General features: G+C 37.0%; 1 protein-coding gene across 3 annotated transcripts; it reads right to left on the bottom strand.

Moving 5' to 3' along the window:
• LOC112168008 (probable magnesium transporter NIPA3) lies at positions 1-6325 on the bottom strand. 3 transcript variants are annotated; one of them, XM_024305120.2, is made up of 9 exons: positions 6062-6325; positions 5921-5977; positions 5614-5704; positions 5360-5520; positions 5129-5256; positions 4518-4655; positions 1626-1718; positions 749-869; positions 1-638 (listed from the first exon to the last, which is right to left on the bottom strand). In XM_024305120.2, the coding sequence occupies exons 1-9, from the start codon at positions 6189-6191 to the stop codon at positions 499-501; spliced, it is 1059 nt and encodes a 352-aa protein (XP_024160888.1). In that variant the 5' UTR covers positions 6192-6325; the 3' UTR covers positions 1-498. The 3 variants fall into 3 exon arrangements, with proteins under 3 accessions (XP_024160888.1, XP_024160889.1, XP_024160890.1); XM_024305121.2 differs by having other exon boundaries at positions 1-629; positions 6062-6323; XM_024305122.2 differs by lacking the exon at positions 1-638 and having other exon boundaries at positions 785-921; positions 6062-6322.
• Positions 6326-10723: the final 4398 nt, after the last annotated feature.

Raw genomic sequence — 10723 nt, 5'->3', positions numbered from 1 at the left:
TAGCAAGAATCTATTACGCTCTCAAAATGAACTCTAATAAACAACACTGAAAAATAAAGCACCCCGGAACACACAAAAATATTGCCTATTTTAGCAAGTTCAATTCCTTCATTGGCTTTGATCTCCTTCATGAACAAAGTCCGGCAAGTCTTAATCTTCAAAGTAAAATCCAGCTGTAACAAAATCCAGGTCTTCATGCGTGTACGATGAGGCTTCCATATAAATTTACATTCAAAGCCAGAACGCTTTAACAACCGGTACATGATGTGTACATATTCAATCTCAATGTCAATCCATTCCTTGCCATTCTAAACAGAGCACCCATAACAAGGCTACCTGAACAACTTATGGTGATTCCTGCACTTTATATGTGGAATTGACTAAAATAGGGCTGTATAGAATCGTTTAGTGCACAGTGGTGAAAGAATGGATTGACCTTGGTTTTTCCTTTTCCTGTATGTACATGTTATGGGATGGCATCATCCACGAAGGTGTGATCTAGTACAATTCTTGTCTTAATGAAATTTCCTCAGAAAACGACTCTCCTCCATTTTCACCGTGTTTCAATGAGTCTCCATTCCCACTACAGAGACGTGCAGATAATGAAGGGGATACAGACATATAGCTACCTGCATTAACTTCAACAAGTATGAGGCCCAAATTAATTGAAGGCTTAACATATCTGCTAAGAAATAAATCATTGTAGAGAAAAATTAAAGGGAAAGTGAAAGAGCAGTTGGTCTCACACCTCTAAAGGATGAGCTTCTCTCAAATTCTTTTGTTGAATGCAATAAGATGGTTCCAGATAATACAACAATAAAGCCACATATTTCTGATATGATCGCTCCTCCACTTTGGTCATCCCAATCCTAAAATCACAAATTCCATCACGAATTATAGTCATCAAGCTACACCTACAATCTGATAAAAATAAAAAAAATTAAAAGACTATAATCAAGAACTTTTGGTTTTACTAGCAGAATAGGAAGTAAACCGCTATAAAGAATGATCACTTAGTATTCTAGGTGGATATCTTTTCTCCAATTAGTGCCCTAGAAACCAAATTTGGACAATGTTAGAGATGCTTTAGATTATAAGTGTTAGAAACTGAGTTTTTAAACCACCAAATGTGGAACAACCCTCGTAGAACTTTTCTTCCATAAACTTGGATCCAGAGTAGTGAATATCTGGGGTTAATTTTGCTACAGATTAATTTTAGCGTTAACTATGCTAATAGGTTAATATTAATGCTAGATTATTACCATGAAAGTTAATATTAATGCTAGATTATTACCATGAAAAATAGAACATAGATGGCAGTACTGAACTACTGATAATGTAATCTTCTTCCACAGCTGCTATATAAATTTAACAGACTTGATTAAGCTCATAGCAAGCATGAATTTCTTAATTGGGGTGAAAACTTTTGCTTGAAATTTTAATTGAAATGTAATTATCTACACAAGGCAAGCATTTTGGAGCTACATTTCAATGTATGCCTTCCATTTTCATGCCTTTTGTTAAGAATGAATCAAATTAACAAAAGTCCAACTTGGAATTGGAGCTAGATTTGGTAAAGAGGTTTAGAACCATGACATATGCAACTTATAATAACTACTCAGTACCTTAAACATTATGACACTAGCGATAATTGCCAGTGTCGTAAACATGACATAATAAATGGGGGACACGACAGCTGTGTTGAATGTATCAAGAGCCTGCAAAATCAAAACTGAGTTTCAGCATCCTTAAAGCGCTCAAATAAAAACAAATACATATGCAATAAAGATGGATGTATGGATGTGTGTGTGTGTGTGTGTCTGTAATGCAGATTACTCATAAACCAAGGGAACAACAAGGTAGAACCTAAACACTAAATGTCTAAGTTAATTATATTTTTTATCTATTGTTCGTGTGTAAAAATGTTACATAGATGTGTAACAGAAAAATTTAGAGCATCTTTTGCTGTAAGATACTATGTGTCTCCATTAGTTGGATCGAATTTAAATACGAGCAGATGCATAACTACAATCTGTGAGCTTGCTTTTGAGCCGAGTATCTTTCTGATAGTTTGAAACACCCACCAGATATGTTATATGATCTATGAATATTCATTTGGACCCAATGACTTAGAAGAGAGGATTCAAATTCCATAATAAGGCTATGACCGGTTAAAGTACAATTTATATGACAAATATAGTAGAATGCGTCTGTTTTCTTATTCTTATTCTTATTCTAGTGCAAATGGATTGTCAGAATACAATCAACCAGTACGTAACATGAACTAAATCTCCACGTTTGAAATCACACCTCCCATATGGAATAGTTAAGTAATATGAAGTAAACCTCTTAAAACAAAACAATGAGAGAAAAACCAGGACATTTCAGAAAATGATCATTTCTACTCAAGTCATTACCAGAACGCCAGTTCATTAGAATTCTTCACTGACTATTGATATAGCATATTTCTAAAATTATCTTAAGGATAGGTTTCACCAATTCACTTAAAGACATAAAACCTTTCATTAGTAACCTAGGGAACTTGGCAATCAATAAGTTGTTGGACGAGAGCAAAAAAAGATACATGCTGACTCTTCTGACCTTTGGAACCGCACAAAAGTTTTATTAGAGTACTAAAGAAATTGCAAAAATCCGGCATCAAATTGAAGGTGTCTTGCAACGGAACTGTCCAAGTCAACCCATGCATTATGGGCAGTGCGAATGACAAAGAATAAACTTATTTTCAAGGGGTACAAAGTATCACTTTTTAAACGTCAAACGGGGTACACGACTCACGGATTAGACCCAAATTAGAACACTTAAATGCTAAAGACATATTTCATGACACCCATCACCTAATACATTGTTTATAAGACACAAAGAGACTCAAAAGATGATGAGTATAAGAGTAAAATAATAGACCTAAATGCAGGTGCTCTTAACGTATAACTACTCTTATCAGGGGGTGCTTGGTTTTTGAATGAGCTATGTTTACACTTTTGAAGTTGACTCCTGTATTACTTGTCCAAAACTATATTCTTGCAGGCAAGAATTGACTAACTGACTTACAATCATGAGGAATTCTATCAACAAATCATGCTTGATAACCACTTATCAGCAAACAACATCTCAAGGTCAAATAACTCCACATTCAGAATAGAGCCTCTACCACATCTAATCATTTTACACCAAGTCCTCTTGGTTACAATTCACGCAATCAAGTTGTTGCTGTTAGTTTCTGGTAGCACTTATGGAAAGATTAGATAATTTAGTCCTGTAGCTTATGCTGCTTATCTCCTTTTCCATTTTGGTCCCCAACTTTCACATTCAAAATCCAAACATCCCTAACCAGATAGAGTGGTATATAACAATGGGAGGGGTGAATTGAGCTAAAAACTATCATCATAACCCTGCATGCGGTTGCACTTAAATTTTACACCCACAAAATGCCTTGAAAGTGGCCAAAATTGTAACTCCCAATTTCAAATCCACTAATCTGCTCTAGTCAGATAACTGTTAGCTTGTACTTGTCAACTTTTAACAAAGTTATAGAGTGGAACTGATTTATAGTTTCTAGGAGTTCCTCCTATCAAAATTTAGGTGCGTCCAATATTATATAGGAAAGTGGAAAGATCATATCTATTCACAACATGAAGATGCCCTATTATCAATTATATTTGTAAACAGCTGTGAAGATCCAATGGAGGCAGTTTAAGATTTTAACTTTTTCCAGTCTATTATTTCATTTTGCATAGGTCACTAGAGAGTTGCTTCTGTACCTAGGTCAAGGAAATTGCTGGAAATGTAAAGTCAACAAGAACTACAAAATAATATGACTGATCTCCTAACGGAAAGTTTGAAAATCTTATAGACAGAAGAATGCATGAAGAAATTTTTAACTAAAGCAAATACTAGTATATTAATGGCCGCAAGAGCATTTATCAAGGATTGTCAGGCCCACAGTTTACTCCCAAGATGTCTATGATTCAAAGTTTTGAACCCCTAATGACACCTAAATTGTTATTGGCTACAGTTTCCTGTCTCCTAAACGTTGCCCGGTCCCAAGCAAGGGTCCAAGAAGCAGACTGGGAATTTCTTGGTATCAAAATAAAATGGCCATAACTTCTAACTTTCTAAGCGCACAACATGAGCATGCTTCACCATGGAGTAGTCTTTGCAAAGCAAAATAGTTATAGGATTAAACATCTGAATCTAAAATCTTTTCATGTTCGTTCAAGTCATGAAGATCTAAGATCTATAGAAGCATAAGGAAAAGAAAAAAAAAATGAAGGATAATTTGTCAGAAAATATTGGTAGAACAGTACATCATAGAACAAATCAGATTTATATGCTAAAAGAAAAGAAAATAATTGAACAGCAATAGAGCAGAGTAAAAGTTTTTCGAAGAAAAGGGTAACGGCATGAGAACATTCCAAAAGCAAGAAGGTAAATACTCCTCACAGTCAGACAATAATTGGTCATACCTAATATATGCACAATGAAACAGAAATTCTAACCTTGTTCAGATAGTTCATCTGAGTGATGACACATGTAGTTACAACCAACATAAAAAACCATGTCTCTGGATAGATTAACTGATTCTTTCCCTCAAAAGTTAATTTTAGAGCAGTTCCTAGGGCTTTAACACTCATTACCTGCAGAACCATGAAAATATAAACAAAGATTACAGTAGACCAAGCTATTGAAACAAATCAATTTCAAGCCAAAATTCAGTACAAGAAATCAGTAAAGCAAACATTTGGACAGAGAAACTGTGTTAACAGAAATTTGTCTCCATGCAACCAAGGCCTGCAACAGATACTCACTCAGTCTACTGAAAGAATCCTTTGCAATAAACATCCGTACTTCACAACAAAATTGATATGAAATTGGTGCATAATTTCATGATATCAAGAACATGAAATGTATATACAACACCAGGATTATATGTAAACTTTGTACTTCAAATTTTATTGCTATGTGACATCTCAAATGAGTCAGTATTAATACGTAATTTATTTTAGCAATTTTCTTTTGTCCAGGTTAGAACACCATAGTTTGAAATGAGAATAAGTCAGTAAACTACAACATGAATCAAGAATGATTACTAGTGCTTGTAATAACTTACTGATAGAGAACCCATCAATGAACAGATGCCAGTGAAAACTAGCACATTTGTTTGCCCACATCGTGGCACAAAATGGAAGATTAGTATGAAAACCAGAACAATCACCGAGCCCACATAAAGCATGAAAGCTGAAACACATAGTATGTTGTAAATTACCCAGGAAGTATAATATAAATCGGAAGAATGGGGGGAAAAAAGAATATAACATAAAATGAATGTCTGATATCGAACCTGGTTGAGTTGCCATACTCCATATTTCAAGAACATTGGTGATAGGATGCTCCTGTGGTGCATGGATAACGATTATGACCGATCCAGAAATGCACATTACACAGCCCAAAACCCCGAGCCAGTGCAACCTCTCCTTCAGGATAAAATGAGCCAGCACAGCACTACATCATACCATTCAAGTTATTAAACCTAACCGCATCATATTACATGATAACGAACAATCATGTAATCAATAGTGATCCATGAGAAGTTACCTGATAATTATACTTAATGCACCAAGAGGGGTAACAAGCACTGCTGGAGCAAATGCATATGCAATGAAATTCGCAACCTCTCCCACAACCACTATATCATAAATAATAATACATCAAGACAGATTCTGCAAACCATTAATCCACTTCAAATGAAAAAGAAAAAGAAAAAAAAAATTTAAATGGAACTCAAACAGCAAGCAGCCATCTCATTAACAATGCAAGAACACCCAAAAAAATTCACAATCTTGGCCAAACAAGATCATAACATTGACCAAAAATGGCAAAATAACAGATTGTAAGAACTTACTTGTTATCAATCCCAGCCACCATAGAGGCTCCAAGAGATAAGAATACCCACCATAGCCTGCAAAAACCCAGAACCAAATGACAGGGCCATTTGAGAAAAGGAACCAAACTGAGAAGGAAAAAAAATGAAGAAGAAAATCACCAGCTCTGATCCCAGAAGCAGCTGCGGCTCTTCGGAGGCCTTTTTTCTTGATGATGAAGCTTGCCCCTATGAACCCACTTGATAGGAGAGCTAGAAGAAGGCCTTTAAGATTGTCTTTGGAGAAACCCATGATGAGAATTTTTCCTTCGTTTCTTCATGGGAATGCAAACAGTCGAACGCTTTGGGAGATCATCCTCTTTGGCTCTGCTTCTCGTTACGAAATGTGGCATTACATGATTGTGTTAATACTTTTTTTTTTAATCTTTCAGGTGAGGGCTTCTAACGAGGATTACTAAAATGAGAACTTCAGAAGGACTTTTATATAATTTTCATTTTTTTGAGCATATTTTCGCAGATCAACGCTTAGATGTTTATGTATATATGAGTAAATCATTAGAAATTTTCTTCCAAATTACTAAAACGAAGACATTCATAATTGTGATTTATCATTTATGAACATGAACGATTTAGGTACAGATTTGGTTCGTCCACTAATTTGATGTAGTTCGGTACCTTACCAATTAATAATTTAGAATAAAATTTTTAGAAATAACATACTCATGCATATCTGAACATCTAACGGTTGATTTTCGATAATGTAATCCGAAAGTGGGTCTCCTAAGAAAATTCTCATGAAGTCCTCATTTTGATAGTCCTTATTAAAAGCTCTCCTTATAATTTTGTATGGTTTTCAAAATTACCAAATTACCACAAGATACATCTAGGACACAGAGTCCATGGCATAGGCCTTATTTTTATGAGATCCATGCGGACATCAAATTGATCCATGCGGAAAAGAGCAGGTTAGGTACAAAATTAGGCCTCATCAAAAAGCCCGCGGATCAAGTGGGACGATGGAGGCCCGCCAGCCCACAGGGCCAAAAGCCCAGCTCGGCCAGTCAAAAATCTCACTCTAGGCCCGGCCCCGTGGGTAGAGGGCCGGGCTTGGTTTAGGGGTTTGAAACCCGGCCCGGCCCATAGGCTCGGTTCGTAAAAGCTCGTAAACTATCATATACACACACACACACACACATATATATATAGGTCAGGGCAACCAACAGAACACTAGAGGATCAATCTTTGCTATATCTAGTCAACTATGTTCTATCCTGAATCATATACTTGGCAGACTATCATCTTGCACTTTCTTGTGTGTGTGTGTGTGGAAATTCTCATACTTCTATATAGAATATGTGCATATATATTCTACATATCATGACTACAGTTGATCAATTCGATCGGATATGAAAATATGGTGTGTGTGTGTATATATATCTATATATATATACATATGTGTGTTTATATATATATATATATGTGTGTGTGTGTGTGTGTGTGCGTGTGTGGAAGTTCTCATACTTCTATATAGAATATGTGCATATATATTCTACATATCATGAGTACGGTTGACTAATTCGATCGGATTCGAAAATATGGTGAAATTGGCTAAATTTTTTACCCCACTCATAATTGTTTGTAATAAACACATCCAACAGTCGGTTTTTCCATATTCTTTGAATTGATAGAGGTTGCTCTTTGGAGTGTATGATATATAAATATAGATTTATAAGAGTAACTAAGTTTGACTTAGTTGATCGAATTCGAAATGAAAACCAAGTTGGCTGGATTTTTTACAACCACCATAAAACATTACAATCTCTCCATCGAGCAGTTGGTTTCTCTAAATTCAATTTCCAATTCATCATTACTTTAAAATGAACCTCAATAATTTAAATGCAATATACAAGTCATACAACTTTAGGAGGCAAATTGGTATATGTCAACATCTTTGTAACTAAAATTGAAATTTTTATCTTATGTCCACGCACATCCATAGATGGAATATTTACAGACGAGATATGAAAAAATAAGCACGTTTCGCGGTGGTCATGTCATCGGTCAACCAAGAAGACATACAAGTGACGACGGTTGACCAATTTGATCGGATTCGAAAATATGGTGAAATTGACTAAATTTTTTACTACACTCATAATTTATTGTAATAATCACATCCAATTGTCAGTTTTCCCATTTTCTTTGAATTGATAGAGGTTGCTTTTTGGAGTGTATGATATATAAATATAGGTTTATAAAAAAATTAGTATCTTTAAAGATATATTTATATAGATATATATGTGTGTGTGTGTGTGTGTGTGTGTTTATATATATATAGAGCCGTTCGAAAGCGGACGTCCACAACCCAGAAAAAGTGTGGACGTTGCCCCTCCGTCCTCGATCAAGCGTCAACGGCACGGCGCGGCTTGCCGGACGGAGGCTAGGGGTCTTTTGTTATTGACAATTTAATTCGTAAACTCATGTGTTATGTGTCTTTGTGGAGCGAGTCAATATTGAAATTGTGGGTTCAGGGCATCAATATGTACTTGGGTTAAAAGTGAATAAGTTTCTAAGTATTTTGTATTGATGGCTGAACGTTTCACGCATATATAATTATGGGGTTATATATCGATTTTATTGTGTATAAAATTAGGGGCGTGACAGTTTGGTATCAAAGCGTAAGGTACATATTTGGTGATAATCAGTACTACCCGAGTGATGGCCTGTCTGCAGCGGATCTCCATCTGATGCTCTTCAGTATTGATATAATCACTGGGTATGTAGGAGTGCTAGTTGTGAGTTAGAGTGTAGAATTGTCAGAGCATTGGTTTGCTCTGTTAGTGAAGTTGTGAACCTAGGTGTTGGTTCTTTGAGTTGCAGTCATTTGAGGAATGGGAACCTCTGGATTGAACTCTGGTGGGGTGATAAGTATTGTTTTCGGGGAAAACTGTATCCTTTCGTACGAGCTTAGTTGTTAGATTGTTGAAGTCATGTTGTTTGACTTATGCTTACGTTTGGAGATTTTGCAAGTATTAACCAAGTGTGTTTTGCTCCTTGGGTGATGGATTCGCAAGGAGACAAAGCTAGGGGTCGAGGTAGGCCCAGAGGCAGAGGTAGAGCCCGAGGTAGGGGCAGGATTCTTCCTCCTGTTAAGAGATGTTTGAGAATGATGTCGAGGCATCGAATGTGGAGCTGCCTTTTCCATTTGTTGTGGAGGTTGTCAATGTTGTGGATGTCACTCGTTTGTCGACGTTGGCTAAGGAGATTTGAGGCTGGGAGCAATTCATCTCGTTAGTCCAAGGGACTAAGAGTGTGAGGGATTATGAGGGTGAGTTTTGGAAGAGGTGCAGGACTCATCAACAGGCGCCAGCTAGAGGGGTAGCTACACCTATTAGGGCTGCATCTGTGGGGCAGGTGGCACCCGTGAGATGTTTCAATTGAGGTGAGATGGGCCATACTGCTAGGGGTTGCACGAGGCCGAAGGATTTATGTGTTGTGTGTCTAGGTTGGACTGATTTGTTGTTGGTACATCATGGGGGGTAGCGGGGAGCTATCTGATGCTCATGAATACGTGTTTTAAAAGAGAGTTTCGGGGATTCTTTTTTTTAAATGTCCTGGGAGGACTTGCGAATCATATTCTATTTGTTAGGTTAACGATAGATATGATTTAGGTGTGTGTTGGTGTGTTGGGTTTTCCCTGTTGTCTAGAGTTAGACCTTTGTGTGTGGCGTCCTTTTGTGGAGTGATTATTGAGCATTGTGTATTGTGTGTTGCATATTTCACTTTTGTGGTAGTTGAAATTCCTTGCAACCCTCTCTGTGTGTGTGATATCATGGAATGATTTACGTGTGGGTTGATCGATGCTAGACCTTAGCTTAAATGTGTTTTGAGACAGCAGTACATCATTGAGTGTGATGCATACTTCTTTTCTATTGTGGTAGAAATTGCTGTGAGGGTTTGGTCTATGGAAAGAACTTTGTGTTGTTTTTGTGAAAGGTGGACTGTAAAGGAACTGTGTGTTGATGTTTGAGTTGAAGTGAAGGTTTCACTTTCAATTCTTATAATGCAAGGGTTGCATTATTGAGGAAATGATGCAGATACTATTGTGATAACAGGATTCTGGACTCTTGTGTGATCTGTGTGTAGTGTAGCGGTCACAGAGTCTTTGTTGGATAATGTATGAGGATGAGATCCATAGAATGATTGGGTTACCACCAAGCGGTGTGGTAAAGATTCCTAGTGTTGTGATACTAGGTAAGGTACCTGTATCCATTATTGAGCTAGGTGTGTTGTGCAGCGAGGTGAGAACAGGTTGTTGAGGAATGAGAATTGGATGTGGGGATGAGTTTATCCGTACTTGTTGGTGTGGTACGTTTAAATTTCGGGATGAAATTTCCTTAAGTGGGATAGAATGTGATGCCTCAGAAATTCGTATTTATTTTCCGAGGAATTTTCGGAATCTAATTTATGGTTGTTGGACGATTTCGTGGCTCGTAGACGGAGCGGAAGAGTTTCAGACGAATTAATTATTTGGAAAGTATGACTTTAGGAGGGGTTCAAGGTTGACTTTTGACACGTTGGGATTCTCCGAAAACTTCCTTCACGAAAGTTGTAGAGCGCATCGATACGAGTTCGTGGATATGCGAAACGCGAAAATCGGAGTTCATATGAAGAAGTTATGGGCTTCGGAAAAACTTTCCATTTTGGTATAAAAGGACGAAACTTTCCAGAAATTGCAAATAAGGCCAGATTTCCAAAAACGGAAACCCAGCTCTGTTTTCTCTCTCCCCGAGCCCGAGTCGCCTCTCCACTTCGCTGGCTTCGTTC

The sequence above is a fragment of the Rosa chinensis genome, chromosome 5, assembly GCF_002994745.2.
Source record: "Rosa chinensis cultivar Old Blush chromosome 5, RchiOBHm-V2, whole genome shotgun sequence".
Classification (NCBI taxonomy): Eukaryota; Viridiplantae; Streptophyta; class Magnoliopsida; order Rosales; family Rosaceae; genus Rosa; species Rosa chinensis.
The sequence above is the reverse complement of the archived record's forward strand: the minus strand, read 5'-3'. Positions and strand labels throughout refer to the sequence as shown.

What these genes read in the sequence shown, in the direction of transcription:
- LOC112168008 (XM_024305120.2), bottom strand. Translation starts at nt 6,191, where the DNA reads ATGGGTTTCTCCAAAGACAATCTTAAAGGCCTTCTTCTAGCTCTCCTA. An exon ending in TGCTTCTGGGATCAGAGCTG is followed by an intron (nt 5,978 to 6,061) that starts GTGATTTTCTTC and finishes GGGTTTTTGCAG; the next exon opens with GCTATGGTGGGTATTCTTAT. An exon ending in GCATTAAGTATAATTATCAG is followed by an intron (nt 5,521 to 5,613) that starts GTAACTTCTCAT and finishes GGTATGATGTAG; the next exon opens with TGCTGTGCTGGCTCATTTTA.